The sequence below is a fragment of the Heterodontus francisci genome, chromosome 9 (assembly GCF_036365525.1).
Source record: "Heterodontus francisci isolate sHetFra1 chromosome 9, sHetFra1.hap1, whole genome shotgun sequence".
NCBI classification, from domain to species: Eukaryota; Metazoa; Chordata; class Chondrichthyes; order Heterodontiformes; family Heterodontidae; genus Heterodontus; species Heterodontus francisci.
The window spans coordinates 114,550,924-114,571,176 of record NC_090379.1 but is presented as its reverse complement, the minus strand read 5'-3'; the positions used below and the strand labels follow the sequence as shown (position 1 = coordinate 114,571,176).

Here is a 20,253-nt window from a genome sequence, read left to right as displayed (position 1 = left end):
TAAAGGGAAGGAGTTAATTGGTGGGGGGGGGTGGCGAAGGGAAGGAGTTAGTTGGTGAGGGTGGTGAAGGGAAGAAGATAAGGATTACATCGTACCGTAACCCCAAGTACTCACCACTCCGCAGCAGCACTTCCCTTCAACTCTTGTTGCTTATACTTTCTCACTACGCATGCCCCGTACCGTAGTGACGTATATATATATATATAATCACTTAGCGTCGCATTGCGCATGCGTCGGATGCCCAGCTCGCGCTTGCGCGACAACAGAACCACCCCCCCCCCCCCACCCTCCCATGTTCCCCACGCGCGGCATCAACATGAAGCCGCGAGCTATGTGAGCGTGCGGCCTGTGCTGCAACAGGCTAATTCACCGTGAGTACCGCCCGGGGATGGGGGTTGGTGGTGGAGGGTGGTTTGCAGGGGAACCTTTAGCTAGCGAAATAGAAACTGAAGCATTCAATCTCTCCTCGCTTATCCCCTTTTCTCCTTCCCCCCCTCCTCTTTCCTTCCTCCCTCCCTCCCTTCCACCCTTTCTCTTCCCCCCGTCCCCTCTTCCCCCCGTCCCTCTTCTCCCCCCGTCCCCTCTTCTCGTCCCTCTTCTCCCCCGTCCCCTCTTCTCCCCCCGTCCCCTCTTCTCCCCCCGTCCCCTCTTCACCCCCCCGTCCCCTCTCTCCCACCCCCCCCCCGTCCCCCTCTTCTCCCCCCGTCCCCTCTTCTCCCCCCCGTCCCCTCTTCACCCCCCCCGTCCCCTCTTCACCCCCCCCCTGTCCCCTCTTCACCCCCCCCTGTCCCCTCTTCACCCCCCCCTGTCCCCTCTTCACCCCCCCCCTGTCCCTCTTCACCCCCCCCCTGTCCCCTCTTCACCCCCCCCCCTGTCCCCTCTTCACCACCCCCCTGTCCCCTCTTCACACCCCCCCCCTGTCCCTCTCTTCACCCCCCCCTGTCCCCTCTTCACCCCCCCCCTGTCCCCTCTTCACCCCCCCCCCTGTCCCCTCTTCACCCCCCCCCCGTCCCCTCTTCACCCCCCCCCGTCCCTCTTCACCCCCCCCCGTCCCCTCTTCACCCCCCCCCGTCCCCTCTTCACCCCCCCCTGTCCCCTCTCACCCCCCCTGTCCCCTCTTCACCCCCCCCCCCCTGTCCCCTCTTCACCCCCCCCCCGTCCCCTCTTCAACCCCCCCCCTGTCCCTCTTCACCCCCCCCCACCCCTGTCCCCTCGTCACCCCCCCCCCTGTCCCCTCGTCACCCCCCCCCTGTCCCCTCGTCACCCCCCCCCTGTCCCCTCGTCACCCCCCCCCCTGTCCCCTCGTCACCCCCCCCCCTGTCCCATCTTCACCCCCCCCTGTCCCCTCTTCACCCCCCCCTGTCCCTCTTCACCCCCCCCCTGTCCCCTCTTCACCCCCCCCCTGTCCCCTCTTCACCCCCCCCTGTCCCCCTCTTCACCCCCCCCCTGTCCCCTCTTCACCCCCCCCCTGTCCCCTCTTCACCCCCCCCCTGTCCCCTCTTCACCCCCCCCCCCCTGTCCCCTCTTCACCCCCCCCCTGTCCCCTCTTCACCCCCACCCCCCCTGTCCCCTCTTCACCCCCCCCCCTGTCCCCTCTTCACCCCCCCCCCCTGTCCCCTCTTCACCCCCCCCTGTCCCCTCTCCTCTCCTCTCCACCCCCCCCCCCTGTCCCCTCTCCTCTCCTCTCCTCTCCACCCCCCCCCCCCCCCCCCCCCCCCGGTCCCCTCTTCTCTATTTCTCTATCACTGTTTGGGTTCTGCCAGGGCCACTCAGCTCCTGATGTCATTGATCCAAACATGGACGAGCTGAACTCCGTAGGTGAGAGTGATTGTTCTTGATATCGAGGCAGCATTTGATCGAGTATGGCATCAAGGAGCCCAAGAAAAACTGGAGTCAATGAAATCACTGCACTGTTTGGAGTCATATCTACCACAAAGCAAGATGATTGTGGTTGTTGGAGGTCAATCATTTCAGTCCCTAGACATTACTACATGAGTTCCTCAGTGTAGTGTCCTAGTTCCCAACCATCTTCAGCTGCTTCATCAACGACCTTCCGTCCATCAGAAGTGAGGATGTTCACAGATGATTGCACAATGTTCTGCGCCATTCGTGACTACTTAGATACTGAAGCAGTCCTTGTAGAAATGCAGCAAGACCAAGACAATGTCCAGGCTGGGGCTGATATGTGGCAAGTAATATTCGTGAAACACAAGTGCCAGGCAAAGACCATCTCAAACATGAGAGAATCGAACCATCTCCCCTTGATGTTCTGCATTACTGTCGCAGAATCCCCCACTATCAACATCCTTTGGGGGGGGTCATCATTGACCTGAAACAACTGGACCAGCCACAGAAATGCTGTTGTTACAAGAGCAGGGCAGAGGCTGGGAATTCTATGATGAGTAACTCACCACCTGTCTCTCCAATGCCTGTCCACCATCTACAAGGCACAAGTCAGGAGTGTGACTCTCCACTTGCCTGGATGGAGTAGCTCCAACAAGACTCAAGCTTGACACCATCCAGGACAAAGCGGCCCGCTTGATTGGCACCCCATCCATCACCGATGCACAGTGGCAGCAGTGTGTACCATCTACAAGATGCACTGCAGCAACTCAGCAAGGCTCCTTCAGCAGCACCTTCCAAACCTGTGACTTCTACCACCTAGAAGGACAAGGGCAGCAGATGCATGGCAATACCACTACCTGCAGGTTTCCTCCAAGCCACACACCATCCTGACTCAGAACTATATCGCTATTCCTTCACTGTCATGGGTCAAAATCCTGGAACTCCCTTCCCATCAGCACTGTTGTTGTACTTACACTCCAAGGACTGCAGCGGTTCAAGAGAGCAGCTCACCACCACCTCCTCGAGGACAATTCGAGATGGTCAATAAATGCTGACCTATCCGAATGAATAAAAAAAAATCCTCTTTGTCCTAGTAGGCCTCACCCCTGTCTCTTAGTAATCCACTTATTATTTACCTGCCAGCGAAAAATTTTTGGGTTCCCTGTTATGTTAACTGCCATTCTATTCTCATTCTCTTTTTGATCGTCTTAATTTCCTCTTCACCTCCCCCTCTCAACTTATTGTATTTGGCCTAATTCACACTTGAAGAATTCACCTGACTTGCATCATACACCATCTTTTTTTGTTTCATCATAATCTCTATCTCCCTCGTCATCCACGGAGCCCTATTCCTGGTTCTCTGACCTGTTAGTTCTGGTGTTTGACTGAATTGCTTGGCATCCTATTGGCTTTGTTGAGCCATATCTGATACTAGGTTCCTTTCAGATTCCTTTTGATTTCAGTGCCTTTCTTGAAGGATATATCTCCCACTTGAGGTAATGGTAACGTTGCATTAGTCTTTTCTATTACTCTTTGTCGCTGTGAGCTAGCATTTATTAATTTAGGTACATGGACACCTCAATCCTTTCAATGGTCTACAGATCCCAGACTCGCCCATTAAGAAAATATTCCAGTTGTTTTTCTTGGATCTGAAGTGAATGATCTCCCACTTTTCTGCCTTGGACTGCATCTGCTACTGTTTTGACAACTCATTCAGTCTGGCTGTGTTTCTTTGTACTTACTAGTTGCTATTTACACACCTCACTGAGCCTCCTAACTTGATATCTGCAAACTTGGCTATGCAATACTTTATTCCTTTGTCTCTTTGGCCTCTTATCTCGAGAGACAATGGGTAAGCGCCTGGAGGTGGTCAGTGGAGTGTGGAGCAGTGCCTGGAGTGGCTATAAAGGCCAATTCTAGAGTGACAGGCTCTTCCGCAGGTGCTGCAGAAAAATTTGTTTGTTGCGGCTGTTACATAGTTGGCTCTCCCCTTGCGCTTCTGTCTTTTTTCCTGCCAACTGCTAAGTCTCTTCGACTCGCCACACTTTAGCCCCACCTTTATAGCTGTCCGCCAGTTCTGGCGATTGCTGGCAACTGACTCCCACGACTTGTGATCAATGTCACAGGACTTCATGTCGCGTTTGCAGACGTCTTTAAAGCGGAGACATGGACGGCTGGTGGGTCTGATACAGTGGCGAGCTCACTGTACAATGTGTCTTTGGGGATCCTGCCATCTTCCATGCGGCTCACATGGCCAAGCCATTCCTTTATCCAAGTTATTAATATGTGGTCAAAAACTGAGGCCCTAGTTCAGATCCCTGGAGCACGCCAGTGGCCACATTGCACCAATCAGAGGTTGTTCCCTCTATCCCAGGACACTCCCTCTTATCTCTTGACCAATTGTAAATCTATATCACAACATTACCTCCAAATTTTGGTAATCACTTGTGCAGAACCTTATTAAATGCTTTTTGGAAATCCATCTGGAAAACATCCAGAGTCATTCCCAATCCACCATGTTAATTACCTTCTCAGAAAATTCAACTGGATTGGTCAGACCTGACTTTGTTACAAATCCATGCTGACTTTTGAACAAGTACAAGTTGATCAGTGTTCAGTCACTCTGTCCCTGATGATGAATTCCAGTAACTTCCCCACAACTGATAGGCCTGTAGTTTCATGATTGCTCCCTCCATCCCTTATGAAGGAATGGACTGCTATTTGTAAATTTCCAATTTTAGTTCCCTTGTACTGCTGATATTTCATCCTCCTCTTCCGCTGTGAAAACGGATGCAATGTGTTCATTTGTCAAGTCTACCATTTCCTTATTATCCCACCTGCACCTATCTTTTTCATTCCCCCTTGTCATACTCTTAGTGTGTTGACAAAATCTTTTTCTGTTAGCATTGATTTTTAAAAAATATATATTTCCTTTTTGTACCTTTGTATTCCTTTTTGTATTCCTTTGTTGCTTTCTAAAACTGTCTGACTACCAGACTCCTTGGATTTGTGTAAGTTTTTTCTTTTAGTTTGATTCTGTCTCTTACTTCATTTGTTGACCATGGTTGCTAAAAGATAAAGGTGGGGCATTTGCATTTTAGGGACTTGTAGTGGTTTTGTATTGTGCTAATTACTTTAAATACTTAGCGGAATTTGTCTGTAACTCTGAGTTTGTTTATCTCTGACCCTGCCTCAGATCATCTGTTGCTGAAATCCTCATCCATGCCTTGGCTACTGCTAGACTCATCTTATTCCAATGCTCTGCTGACTGACCTCCCATCTTGCACCCTCCATAAACTTCAGCCCATCCAAAATTCTACTGCCTGGATCCGAATTCGCACCAAGTCCCGTGCACCCATCACCCCTTTGCTCACTGACTGATGTTGGCTCCAAGTCCAGTAACCCCTGAATGTTAAGATTCTCATCCTTGTTTCCAAATTCCTTCATTGTCTCATTCCTCACTATCTATGTGACCACCTCCAGCCTTGCAGCTTCTCAGATCTCTGGCCTCTTGGTTTCCATTGCTCCACCATTGGTGGCTGTGCCTTCAGGTGCCTTGGCCCTCAGCTCAGGAATTCTCTGACTACACCGCTCTGCCTCTCCTTCCTCCCAACGATACTCCTTAAAGTTTACCTCTGGGAGCAAACCCTTAGTCAACTGTCCTAATATCCCCTTATGTGGCTGCTGTTAAGTGCCCTGGGATGTTTTACAATGTTAAAAGTGCTATGTAATATTCTAGTTGTTGAAGTTTTGCCCATTAACAGCTGAGCCCAGTTTTCCATGGTAAGTTCAATTCTCATTTCTTCAAAGTTTGCCTTACTTAAATCTAAAACCGTGGTTTCTGACTCTCCTTCACAAACCTGATAGAGAATTCAATCATAATATGGCCACTATGCACAATATGTTCCCTTGCCATCAGATTATTAACTAATTCTACATCTTTAGTCATCACATAATCAAGATGCCTTGTTCCTTTGTTGTTTCTAAAACATTTGGTCCAAAAAACTGTCGCAAATAGATTCTAGATATTTGTTGTTTTTAGCACTTGAGCTGTTTCAGTCTGTGTGAAAGTACAATCTCTTATGTTATACAGTCCTCTTTGATGGAAAAATCTTTGTGGTTAAATGTACCAGACTCGTCCCAGTTGCAATGGGTTGTATCTCCCAGAAATTTTCAAAATCAATGTCCTCTTGGTTCACTTCTCTGTCTCTTGCTGCCTGTCGCCCTCTCTCTCTCTCTCTGTACCTCTTCTCTCTCTCTCCCCCTTCTCTCTGTGCCCCCCTCTCTCTCTCTGCTCCCCACACTCTCTGCCTCCCTGTATCTCCACCTCCCCTGCACCCCCCCCCCCCCCCAGCTCCCTCCCCCCCCCCCCCCACCCCCCCAGCTCCCTGCCGTCTTCTGTGCAGCCTGACTGCTTTCAGAAAATCTATTAAATTTGTGTGGACTGTAAAATCAATAGCTTATTGTCCTTTTCCAATATGCACATTTCAAACGTCTGGTTTCAGCCAAGCTACCTGGGCTTGTTCCCAGGTGTTATCAGCTGCCTGATATATTTGCATCTTCAAAAGTCACTGACTCCTTGTTTACGATTCGCAAGTCTGGGAGGGAGAAACCTATTGTTCTTCAGGTGTTATCCCTGCAGTCCCTGTTTTTGAAACAAAAAAGTCTTTGTTCTGTATTTTCTGTCGTCCTGGCAACCAAGACTTCTGTTGTGTCCTTAAGCAGATGTGAGGTCACCTGACTTCTCGGACTCTATCTTAAACTTTTAAAAATCACCGTTTTAAAACATAATCATGTTGCCAAGTCCAGTATTCCTAATGCATGAGAGTGCACCTGTGCACCAGAGGCTATGTGATGACACATTGAGACTTGATTGTCCTTTGTGCCTTGATCACTAGCCTGCTGATGCTTATGGCCTTGGCTCCCACATGGGTGTGGTACCTGTGGGTCTGTGTAACTATCCACTAGTAGGTATTGGGTGAAGAGAAAAAGGGAAGTGTGAATAGCGGTTGGATCTCTTCAGCTGTGTATTGTAAGCAGTGGCAAAGCAGCAGGAGCATATCAACGGATATCTGGTTGGAGTAACAGGATATCCTGGTTCAGGGCGGCGAAGGCTGAGTGATACTGATAACCTCAGCGTTAGAGTGGATTTCATGTGCATGAAACTTGGGTTTGTGATGACATCTGTGTTCTTGCAATCTACTGCCTCTTCAAACAGGAAGAAATGAGCTGGCGAGTGAATACGTCCTTGCACAGGGACTGGCTGGGAACCAGTGAATCAGTGTCCAGGGCAATTGCAGTCAGTTCACACCAGGATCACTGAAGTTGCACGGAATCCGTCAAAGTCATGAATGTCCTATGATAGCCAGAATGTGCTCTTACAGCCTGACCCTGGCTATTGATATGCACTGCCTGCCAATATACTCTCACCCATCCACTAGTTCCCCCTTAGTTCTTATTACGTCCTCAAAAACTCTAACAGGTTTGTTAAACATGTTTTCCCTTCCATAAAACCATGTTGACTCTGCCCAGTCCTACCATTGTTTTCTAAGTGTCCAGTTGTCAAATCCTTTATTATAGATTCTAGCATTTTCCCTACGACTGATGTAAGACTAACATGTCTGTAGTTTCCAGTTTTCTTTCTCCCTCCTTTTTTAAATAGTGGGATTACAATTGTCACCTTGCAATCTGCAGGAACTATTCCAGAGTCTAGAATTTTGAAAGATGACCACCAATGCACCTACTATCTCTATAGCTACCTCTTTCAACACTCTGGGGTGTAGATCACAATGTCTCTGTAATGGCTATCAGGTCATAGATATGAATTTCTATTTGAGCTCACAATTCATCTGTTTTATTGTAAATGCTGCAGCATTCAGATACAGAACCCTCAGTTCAATTTTTACTGTTTTGTAAACTCTGGCCCTATCTGCTAGCACACTCTTAAGTTTGCAGTCACTGCTCATTCCTACCATATTCTGATTATCATTGCCTTGTTATTTCCCTTTAATTTACTCAATCTTCCTCTACATGATCCCTTCCTCCCTCTATTTAGTTTAAAGCCCTCGCTACTACACTAGTTATGACTCACTAGAACACTGGTCCCAGCACGGTGCAGTTGAAATCCGTCCCGATGGTACAGCCCCCAATTTCCCCAGTACTGGTGCCAGTGTCCCAAGAATCGGAACACACTTCTCCCACACCCGTCTTTGAGCCATGCGTTCTTCTCTCTAATCTTACTTACCCTATGCCAATTTGCATGTGGCTCAGCTGATAATCCAGAGATCATTACCTTTGCGATTCTGTTTTTTAATTCAGTGCTTAGCGCCTCATACTCCCTATGCAGAACCTCTTTCCTAGTCCTACCTATGTCGTTGGTGCCTGTATGGACCACAACAGCTCCAACAACCTCCTCCCCACTGCAGATTTCTCTCCAGCCCTGAGCAGATGTCCCAAACCCTGGCACTGGGCAGGCAACACAGTCTTCTGGACTCTCACTGTTCTCTGCAGCCGAAAGCATCTATCCCCCTGACTATTGTTAGGACTAGGTGAGGCAGGAGTCTAGGGCTCCCCTCTCGGCCTTTGCCTGGTTGGGCCGTAACAGGGTTTAATTCTTTAAACACTGTATTTTTAGCTTCCCCTCAGTGAATCCTTGTTCACTGCTCTCTAATTGTTATGGCAAAGAAATCAACCAGACAGGTTTACTTAGATTTAGACAGGAAAGGTGCAAGTTTATTAACCTTAAAACTCTAATTCGGTTAAAACTAGTAGAAATACGCGACGCGATCACCCGAGCATGCATACGCGATAAACACACACGCAAATAGAGACAGAGGAGGAGAAAAGTTTAAAGTAATTGCTGAGTTCAGTTACTAGCTTTTGGATTTGATGTAAAGTCTTGGATTGCAGTTCTCGTTGGGGCCCAGTGCACACTTTCAGACTTGTTTAGTTGCAGGAGTTTTCTCTCTCGAGGTTTGAGTGGCTTCAGTGGATCCCCCAGAACTTTGTGAGAGAGGGAGAGACCTTCCTTCTCGGTTGTCTTCAAATTGCAGTCTCTTTTCCAACTGTTCTATGAGCACAATTCAAAACTCAAAGTTGGCCAGCAGGTTAGTCATGTGATTAACCCCTTATTTGGAACAACCACCCCTGTGGTTTGTGGATTTCAAAGCTCTTGGTGGGCGGGGTGTAGTGCTATCTTACACAGACAAGATGTGGATCACTGTTGCCCAGATCAATCTCTTAATTGAATCAGTGAGCAGTTCCCATTGTCTCTTTTTGTGCAACCATGTTTTCCAGTCACTGCTGTGGTCTCTCTAAACAAGTTTTTTTTTGTCCAGTGACAGTTTAAAAATTAATGCCCCATATGATTAAATTAACATGTCTCATTTTGGCAGGTGTGGTTTTCATGACGCTATACTGTCCCCTACTATCACTGCATTCCTTTTAACTCTTTCCCCGCGCGCCCCCCCCCCCCCCCCAAAGGCTTTCTGTACCATGGTGCCATGGTCAGTCTGCTCATCCACACTACAGCCCTTGCTCTTGTCCATACAAGCTGCAAGAACCTCGAACCTGTTGCTGAATTGCAAGGGCTGAGGCTGCTTCACTCCCACCTTTTCGATCCCCTTACCTGCCTGACTCGCAGTTAGACCCTCATATCCTAATGGGTGTGACTGCTTTCTGGAACAAAGGGTCCAGATAGCATTCCCTCTCCCTGATGCATCACAATGTCTACAGCTTGGCCTCCAGCTCATCTGCTGTGAGCCGAAGCTCCTCAAGCCGCAGACACTACAGACGTTTTCATGGATTGCCGTGGCATCCAGAAGCTCCCACATACTGCAGCTGCGACATATCACCTGTCCTGCCATATTTATTAAATTAATTTTTCTTAACTAATTTATAGTTCTCTTCACTGAACTCCCTCACTCACCAAACGCCCTCCTTCACACTCTGCAGACAAGTAGCGTTCAGTGCAGACCAGCAGCGCTCAGAGACTCCTGAATTTATAATCTCTGAAAAACGAGTCTGCTGTGCTAGAGCTCAAACTAGTTTAAGCTATCTACCTAATTAGCTAGTTACCGCTACTCTGAGAGAGCTTGTATATCCCTGTTTAAAACTGGAAGAAGCTTAACTTGCCTCTTAACTTAAACAGTAATTTGTTAATTGCTAAATGAAAGCAAAAACTAGACTTTAGAGAGAGATTAACCCTCCCAATCCTGTCACTTACCAAACTCCCTTCTTCACACTCTGTGCAGACAAGCAGCACTCAGTGCGCTACTGTGATTCCTGTCACTCAGCCCACCTCGTATCCATGCCACTACTTTTCCTTTTATTCCATGAGTTCTAAGTTGGCTCATAGTCCTGTTATGTGGCATTTTATCAAATGCCTTTTGGAAGTCCATGTACACTACATCAACTGCATTACCCTCATCAAAAAAGTCAAATTCGGATGTGACATTGAGTTGAAGTTTGTGAAGGGCTTGGGATGGGAGGCTGGCCAGGAGACAGTTAGGGAATTTAAACCTGGAGGCGGTGTTGGTATGAATTAGAATTTTAATAGGAGGCAGGAGCCAGAAAGCTGTCTCCTGTTTTGACAGATGAGAAAATTTTGACTCATGTTCGACAGATCTGTTTGATATCCTTAATGGCCTTTGGGTTGGTGATGTTGGTAGAGCAGAGTGCTGTCCACATACATACGGAAGCTATCTCCATGTCTCTGGATGTTTTCCTCTTGCTGGTGCCACCGGTCGCTTCAGTTACTTCGCTCATGGCATCGTTTGGTGACCTCGCAGTGAAGAACCAGCAATCTAACCCCTACGGTTGGTCCACGCCGGATGATTGACATGACAAAGCCTTCCGCTCCCCTCATATTTGTCAGTGCTCGGACCATCTCCTTAATAATTGGCGCATTCTATAGCTGTATTTATCATTGCTCCATGTGGTCTGTGGGAGGAGCAGCATGTAGCAGTTAACAAAAGGTACATTTACAAGAGTATCTGTGGAAAACCCCATTATTTCAGAGGTCTGTTGCAGGAACGTGAGGTTTCATTTTACTTAGATATTGTCTTCGCGATAAATTGGCGAGAGTTGATGTGTCTAGAAGCTCAGTGTAGGTAAAATCCGGCTGCACTTAGTGAACAGAATTCTGGTGAACCTCCATCTCTCACTGTTAATTCGTGCAGCTGTCTTACTCCCTCCGTAATTCAATGTTGCGTTTCTTTTACTTGTTCGACGTGAGCCTGGGTGCTCTGTGCATGTTTCCCAGATACTCATGTAACATGCTCACAGGGTAATGTATAAGAGCATCTTACTTCCAAGATTTCCTTGGTCACCACTTCTACACCTTAGAGCCACAGGTTCCTCCTTGTCTTTTAGATGGTGGCAGAGAAACACTGAACTAGACCTTGTTTGAAGCTGTATATGCCAAACACATTTATTAAACAACTGAATAGTAGCAGTAGCACAAGAGATATATTTGTTGCACTATTTGATTAACCAACTTCTAGGGCGGCACAGTGGCGCAGTGGTTAGCACTGCAGCCTCACAGCTCCAGGGACCCGGGTTCGATTCCGGGTACTGCCTGTGTGGAGTTTGCAAGTTCTCCCTGTGTCTGCGTGGGTTTTCTCCGGGTGCTCCGGTTTCCTCCCACAAGCCAAAAGACTTGCAGGTTGATAGGTAAATTGGCCATTATAAATTGTCACTAGTATAGGTAGGTGGTAGGGAAATATAGGAACAGGTGGGGATGTTTGGTAGGAATATGGAATTAGTGTAGGATTAGTATAAATGGGTGATTGATGTTCGGCACAGACTCGGTGGGCCGAAGGGCCTGTTTCAGTGCTGTCTCTCTAATCTTGTATAAAAAGAGAAAGGAGGACTTGCATTTATATAGGGCCCTTCATGACCTCAGGATGTCTCAAAGCACTTAACAGCGAACATTATTTTTCAAGTGTCGTCACTGTTGCTATATAGGGGAAACACGGGCGCCAAGTTGTGCACATCAAAGTCCCTCAAACAACGTGATACTGACCAGCTCATCTGTATTAGTGATGTTGGTTGAGGGATAGATATTGGACTGGACACAGCTGAGTACTTCTGTTTTTTGAATTGTGCCATGGGATCTTTTATGCCCAGACGAGGCATCGGTTTAATGTCTGCTTCGAAATACGGCAACTGTGACAGCGCAGCACTCTGTCACTACTGCACTGGAGTGTAAACTGAGATTATGTGCCCAAGTCTGTGAAGTGGGCCTTAGAATCATAGAATATTAAAGCTTAGAAGGAGGCCATTCAGCCCATCACGCCTGTTCCGGCTGTTTGAGAGAGCTGTCCAATTTAGTCCCACACCCCAGCCTTTTCCCCATAACCCTGTAAGCTGGTTCTCTTCAAGTACATGTCCAGTTGCCTTTTAAAAGTTCCTATGGAATCTGAATCCATCACTAGTTCAGGCAGTGTGTTCCAGATCTTAACAACCCTCCGTGTGAAGAAATTTCTCCTCATTTCCTCTGTCGTTCATCTGCCAATTATTTTAAATCTATAACCTCTGGTTACTGACCCACTTGCCAGAGAAAATAATTTCTCCCTACTTGCTTTATCAAAACGCCTCATAATTTGGAATACCTCGGTTAGGTCTCCCCTTAATCTGCTCTGCTGTAAGGAGAACAATCCCAGCTTCTGCATATATATTCTCTTGGGTTCTCCATCTCTTATCATTCCGAAGCAGATCTTGAGATCTCTCTGATCCAGAATGCAATTATACTGCCCACTCTATAATAATATGCAGTATTTGTCTGTCTGCACTTTGCTGAATGGTTGGTGAACTGATTTTGTGGGTGGAGCCTGGTGCATACAGAGGTACCTGGGGTGTGCGGAGGACTGGAGCGCATGACGCACATGCAGCTGCCAACGGTTGGTGGGGGCGGGGGGGACGTTAGTGGTTGAGAAAAAGAACAGTGGAAGGTAAGCAGAGCTCAACAACAGTTACCCTGGCTTGAGGGGTTTGGGGCGGGGAGGTGGCGGGAATGGCATTAGAGGGACAGTTGATAGTGGCGAGGCACCATTGTGTGCGGCAGTTGGTTGGTGGAGAAAATTAAACAGCAGAAGGTAAAGAGAACCCAACAACCAAGTTACCCTAGCTGGAGGGATTGCGGACGGGGGCGTTGGCCATGGTATAGGAGGAGGGGCCAGTGCAAGGCATGGGAGGAGGGGGAAATGCAGCGGTGGGGGGGGAGGGGTTGGGAACGTGGCAAGGGAGAGTGAGATGGACACTGCACGGGGAGGATAGAGAGGAGGGGGACAATGCGGCACAGCATGGGGGTCGGGCGGCATGGGTGGGGTGAATGAGATGGTGGAATTGGTTAAGTATAATCATTTGACCGCATATGTTTTGTGTGTCTCTACGAGTATCTAGTTAAATAATACCATGACTTGGGAATCGTAACATCGAATTCCTGTGGGTGTACTGGCTGCTGTAATCTTGCATGTGCCACCATGTGCATTTTCCTATCCTTGAGGCATTCTGAAAAGTACCCTTGGAATGTGAGGAGCAATTGTAAACCAGCAAACTGTTTGAAGTTAAGTTTAGTTTAGAGATACAGCACTGAAACAGGCCCTTCAGCCCATCGAGTCTGTGCCGACCATCAACCACCCATTTATACTAATCCTACACTAATCCCATATTCATACCACATCCCCACCTGTCCCTATATTTCCCTGCCACCTACCTATACTAGGACCTACCTATACTAGTGACAATTTATAATGGCCAATTTACCTACCAACCTGCAAGTCTTTTGGCTTGTGGGAGGAAACCGGAGCACCCGGAGAAAACCCACGCAGACACAGGGAGAACTTGCAAACTCCACACAGGCAGTACCCAGAATTGAACCTGGGTCGCTGGAGCTGTGAGGCTGCGGTGCTAACCACTATAAAGTGCTTGAATGAACAGAATACAATTTTCAAGGTGGACTCTGAGAGTTTCCTACCGCTTCTCCTCCTCCTCATACAAAACAAGCAAAACATGTCTCTTCCAAGAAAAGACACTTTTAAACTAGATGTTCCTCAGCTATCTGGCATTGTTTTGGGTCACAATAGCATGGCTGCAGTCTGTCATTCTGATTTTTCTCAAAGCAAGACAAATTTCTCTCCCTTGCTTTAAGTTGGTGTGTGGACAGCATCCAAAAGCTCAACACCATCCAGGATAAAACAGCCAGCTTGATCGTCATCCATCCAGCACCTTAAACATTCACTTCCTTCACCACCGACGCGTAGTGGCAGCAGTGTGTACCATCTACAAGATGCACTGCAGCAACTTGCCAGGGCTCCTTAGACAGCACCTTCCAAACCCGCGACCTCTACCACCTAGAAGGACAAGGGCAGCAGGTGCATGGGAACACCACCACCTGCAAGTACCCCTCCAAGTCACTAACCATCTTGACTTGGAACTGTATTACCCTTCCTTCACTGTTGCTGCGTCATCATCCCGGAACCTCCTTCCTAACCAGTGTATGTGTACCTAACTATGTGGACTGCAGCGGTTCAAGAATGTGGCTCCTCATCACCACCTCGCGGGTAGTTAGGGATGGGCAATAAATGCTGGCCTAGCCAGTGACACACGCCTATCCTGATTGAATTTTTATGGTGGGTTAATTAAATCAGTTTTGACTGTAAAGTTATGAATATACGAATTATTAACAGGAGTAGGCCCTTCACCCCTCGAGCCTGCTCCGCCATTCAGTAAGATCTGTTTGTAACCTTGACTCCACATTCCCTCCTACCCCGATAACCTTTCACCCCCTTGCTTATCAAGAATCTATCTACCTCTGCCTTAAAAATATTTGAAGACTCTGTTTCCACCCCCTTTTGAGGAAGAGAGTTCCTCAAAAGAGATCATCAATGCTGGTGGTTGAAAATACTGCAGTGGTGTGGCCATTTTAGCTAATTGAGCGCTGAGCGCTTTCTCATTTTCTCAAAGTTACAGAAATTCTCACACACAGCTTTATGGCTGTTCCATCTCTTTTTCATTCATTAATACTTTAATTGCCAAGGCCTCCACACATTGCTTTTGATATTTGCTAGATAATGTTAAGTCAGAAATTGCTGCCAGTAACCCCTTTTCAACTGACTCATAGCATTGGTTAAACCAAAAAAAAATTGAACTTAATGAAGGAGTGATGTCGAGGTCTGTTGATAAATTAGGCACTCAGCAAATTAAAGAATGGTATTCGAGCCATTAGAAAGGAATAGTGAAGATTCACACGATTAATACCAGGTTATAGTTATGAAGGAAGTCACAAGGAATTGGAGATTTTTTTTAACTGTGGCACAGACAGTTAAGGGGGTGGAGGTGGGTCCAATGGAGCATTTCAAAATTATAGAAGATTTTGAGAGGATAAACTGAATGGGTGGTGAATCGGTAACAAAGGTGCAAGACCGAAGATGATTCCTGGAGAAAAGAGAGGAAGTGAGAAGGAACGTTTTCGGACAGAGGGTTATTGGAACATTAGACATCTGACCTCGCTGCCCCATGTATTTGGTCCTATCTACCTCTCATCCATTAAATGCTGTGCTAATGCTTAAAATAAATCTATTTTTCCAAAGTGATTTGACTTCGAGTTACAACAAAAATTATATTGAATCATTCATCAGACGAGGGTTGGAACTGTTCCTAGTTGTATCTTGAGTACAAGCTCTGTTTCCCCTGCTTCCACTTAATTTCTGTTGTGTTTTTCAGGTGTGGACTGACTGCTGCCAAGTTCTCCACAATGGGAAAAGAGAGGAAGTGCATTTTGTGTAACATCACTTACAGCTCAAAAGTGGTAACTTTCAGTCTGTCTCTTAACATACACTCTCTCCTTTCTAAGATCTGCTTTCATCTCCTTCCTCATTTCCTGATGGATCCAGCTCCTGGGGTGCAGAGTACCCCTTGGATGAGTTTGGCTGTTAGGTAGGTGAGGCCCAGTCCTTCTGGTGGGGGTGGGGGAAGGAGAGGTGTTGAGTTGGTTCTCAAGGCTCAGTGTTCGAACTATTGCTAGTTTACTTCAGTGACTTGGATTCAGATATGCTCACATTGGCGAAGGATGCTAATTTGGAGTGTCAAGTGGAATCAGGAGGCAGCTCTGAAACTACAGAATAAGTGGGACAAAATACATAAATAGGCAGAATAGTGGCAGATGGAATTTTATGCACATCACGTTTGAAGTATGGCACATCCAGAGGAAAAATGAGCAATGGATACTCCACATATTAAGGAAATAGTTGAAAGACTGGTGCACTTAACATGTCCAAATAGTACAGAGCATCAATCAAAAAGTAATAGGATACTGAGTCAGAGCAGTAGCGTGCAAATCAAAGGAAGTTATGATCAAACTACATATTGGGCTTGTCAGGCTGCAACTTGATCCGGCACTGGAGGTAGTTCAGACGAGCCATGAGGCTGATTCCTAGTCTCGGGTCTGATTTATGAGCACAGTTGCTTGGGCTTTTCAAGCCTGAAAAGGTGATCTCACAGAGAGGTATATAAGATAATAAATGGTATGGAAAGGGTGAATCTTAAAAATCATTTAAACCAAACGGCAAGGGTAGGTCGAGGAGGATGCAGACAAATTAGTGAAAGGGACATTCAGCTCTGGTAGTGGGAAATTCTTCATACAGACTGATCAGTACATGGAACGGACCTCCAGATGGAGTGGTGGAGGTGAAAACTCTGGAATAATTCACGAAACAATTGGATGCTGTGATAAGGAACCATACAGTGTTTGAGTGGATGAGTTTAGATGGGCTGAATGACCTTCCTCACATCTGTTTACTTTGTGATGTCCTGCAGTTAGTTGGGAAACCCCCTTCCAGAAAGCACTACTTTTCACTTGGTCCTAAGGGGCATGGGAGCAGCAATTAATTCCAGAAATATTCAGCATTGTGCTGCAGTGATTCAAGAAGAAGGTTCACTTCTCGAGGGCAACTAGAGATGGGCAATAAATGTTGGCCTTGTCAGTGACACTCCCATCCCGAGAATTAATATTAAAAGCAAAATGGTAGAAGAGAGCCTGACTGGGTAGACAATTCTCCACTCTCAGTTCCATTATCTACTTTGTACTTCTCCCACGCTTGTTTGTTGCTGGACACCGCTCACTGGGCACGGCACAGCCTTTACCCAGGTTCTACCTTTGGGTGCATGGACAACGAGTGTCATCAGGGTAATTACTGTGGGGAGGGTGGGATGTTAGAACTGAACCTCAACTTGTCCTCACCCAGTACTTTCCAGTGATGGTTACTGGATAGTGATCAGAGTCGGGGAATATTTCTGATTTTATTTTTTCCTTTTCCTCTAACCTAGACAAGGGGTTACTGATGCTAATTGTAGTGACCCTACCCGATATCAGTTTACTCAGCATTGACCAGGATTTGAGGTCAGACCAAAAAATTAAGGTTAGCAAAGACAAATGTGGGCCCATTACAGGCAGAGACAGGGGTATTTATAATGGGGGAATAAGGAGATGGTAGAGAAACTAAACAAATACTTTGTGTCTATCTTCATGGAGGAAGGTACAAAAAATCTTCCAGAAATACTAAAGAACCAAGGGACTAATGAGAATGAGGAGCTGAAAGAAATTAGTATTAGTAAAAAAAAAGTAGCACTGGAGAAATTAATGGGACTAAAAGTTGATAAATCAACTGGACCTGATGATCTACATCCCAAAGTGTTCAAAGAGGTGGCTGTAGAGATAATGGATGCATTGGTGATCATCTTCCAAAATTCTATAGATTCTGGAGTAGTTCCTGAAGATTGGAAGGTAGCAAATGTAACCCCACTATTTAAGAAAGGAGTGAGAGAGAGAAAACGGGGAACTATAGACCTGTTAGCCTGACATCTGTAGCAGGGAAAATGCTAGAATCTATTCTAAAGGATATGATAACTGGACACCTAGAAAATAATGGTAGGATTGGGCAGAGTCAACTTGGATTTATGAAAGGGAAATCATGTTTGACAAACCTGTAAAAGTTTTTTTGAGGATGTGACTAGCAGAATAAATGAGGGCGAAGCCAGTGGATGTGGTGTATTTGGATTTTCAGAAGGCTTTTGAATAGGTCCCACACAAGAGGTTCATAAACAAAATTAGAGCACTTGGGATTGGGGGTAATATACTGCGATGGATTGAGAATTGGTTAATGAATAGAAAGTAGGAATAAACAGGTCATTCTCAGGTTGGCAGGCTGTGACTAGGTACCGCAAGGATCAGTGCTTGGGCCCCAGCTATTCACAATCTATATCAATGATTTGGATGTGGGGACCAAATGTAATATTTCCATGTTTGCGGATTATACAAAACTAGGTGGGAATGTGAGTTGTGAGGAGGATGCAAAGAAGCTTCAAGGGGATTTGGTGAGGCTATGTGAGTCGGCAAGAACTTGGCAGATGGAATATAATGTGGAAAAATGTGAAGTTATCCACTTTGGTAGGAAAAACAGATGTGCTAGAGTATTTCTTAAATGGTGAGAGATTGGGAAGTGTTGAACGTCAAAGGGACTTTGGTGTCCTTGCTCATAGGTCACTGAAAGCTAACATGAAGGTGCAGCAAGCTATTAGAAAGGCAAATGGTATGATGGCCTTTTATTGCAAGAGGATTTGATTATAGGAATAAAGAAGTCTTGCTGCAATTGTATAGAGCCTTGGTGAGATCACACCTGGAATATTGTGTACAGTTTTGGTCTCCTTACCTAAAGAAGGATATACTTGCCATAGAGGGAATGCAACAAAGGTTCACCAGACTGATTCCTGGGATGGTGGGCTTGGCCTATGAGGTGAGATTAAGGAGACTGGGCCTTTATTCTCTAGCGTTTAGAAGAATGAGAGGTGATCTCATTGAAGCATACAAAATTCTTACAGGGCTCGACAGGGTTGATGCAGGAAGGATCTTTCACCTGGCTGGGGGGTCCAGAACCAGGGGACACAGTCTCAGAATAAGGGCAGGCCATTTAGGACTGAGATGAGGTGGAATGTCTTCACATCGAGGGTGCTGAATCTTTGGAATTCTCTACCACAGAGGGCTGTGGAAGCTCAGTCATTGAGTATGTTCAAGACAGAGATTGACAGATTTCTAGGTATTAAAGATATCGAGATATGGGGACAGTGTGAGAAAATGACGTTGAGGTAGATTAGCCATGATCTGGCTGAATGGCGGATTGGGCTCGAGAGGCTGGACGGCCTACTGGTGCAATTTCCTATGTTCATCCTAATATGGGAGGGTTGAGTTTGGTTAGATGCAATCCAGAGAGATGCAGAAACAACTTCTGCTTCCAACAATGACACTGACTATAACTGATATACAAGTAGCAAAAGAAGGGTAGAAATGAGTTGTGTGTGTTTATTGTAGGAGATGGACGAACACATGAGGAGCATGCTGCACCACAGGGAACTCGAGAACCTGAAAGGAAGGTAAGTGACTCAAATTGCAGCTCTTTGCTTCGGTAAAGCCGATTTGCAGTGTCTGAAAATCAAGTGTCTGGAGCAGAGGATCCCTGTGTTTGAGCTGTACTTGTCCACATTCAGTGCCATCAGAGAGAATGAGGGCTTTCCAGATCGTACTGTCCAGAATGTGGTTATCCACAGAGCTGGGCTGGACAGTTCAGGCCTTGGATAGTGGAGAAAAAGGGAGAGGGGGTGACCACCTGTGGAGGCAACAGAGGGAGATGGACTCAGCAGTGCAGGGAACCCATGTATTGCTGGAATGCTCCAACAGATACTTAGTGTCTATGGTGTCAGCTGTAGCTCAGTGCTAGTATTCTTACCTCTGAGTCAGAAGGTTGTGCGTTCAAGTCTCATTCCAGAGACTTGAGCACATTATCCAAGCAGTGCACTGTCGTAGCTGCCGTCTTTCCGAATCACAGAAATGTCACAGTGCAGAAGGAGGCCATTCGGCCCATCGTGTCTGCACTGGCTCTACGAATGAGCAATTTACTTAGTGCCATTCCCCCGCCTTCTCCCTGTAACCCTGCATATTCTTTATTTTCAGATAAAAGTCTAATTCCCTTTTAAATGCTTCAATTGAACCACACTCAGGCAATGCATTCCAGATCTTAACCACTCCCTGCGTGAGTCGCTTTTGCTTTTACCAATTACTTTAAATCTGTGCCCCCTCGTTCTCAAACCTTTCGCGACTGGGACCCGTTTGTGTCTATCTGTCCAGAAACCTCATGACTTTGAATACCTCTATCAAATCACCTCTCAGCCTTCTTTTCCCCAAGGAAAACAGTCCTAACTTCTCCAATCTATCTTCATAACTGAAATTCCTCATCCCTGGAACCATTAACATGATTCTTTTCTGCACTCTCTCTAATGCCTACACATCCTTCCTAAAGTGTGGTGCCCTGAACTGGATGCAATACTCCAGTTGAGGCCAAACTAGTGTCTTATACA

At 46.6% G+C, this 20,253-nt stretch overlaps 1 protein-coding gene across 1 annotated transcript in view; it reads left to right on the top strand.

Moving 5' to 3' along the window:
* Positions 1-292: 292 nt before the first annotated feature.
* Positions 293-20,253, top strand: part of znf106a (zinc finger protein 106a) — an 82,196-nt gene continuing 62,235 nt past the window's right edge. Inside the window, exons 1-3 of the mRNA XM_068039718.1 lie at positions 293-371; positions 15,571-15,655; positions 19,211-19,272. Of these exons, the coding sequence (XP_067895819.1) occupies positions 15,602-15,655; positions 19,211-19,272 (116 nt within the window). The 5' untranslated portion in view covers positions 293-371; positions 15,571-15,601. The remainder of the gene's footprint in view (positions 372-15,570; positions 15,656-19,210; positions 19,273-20,253) is intronic.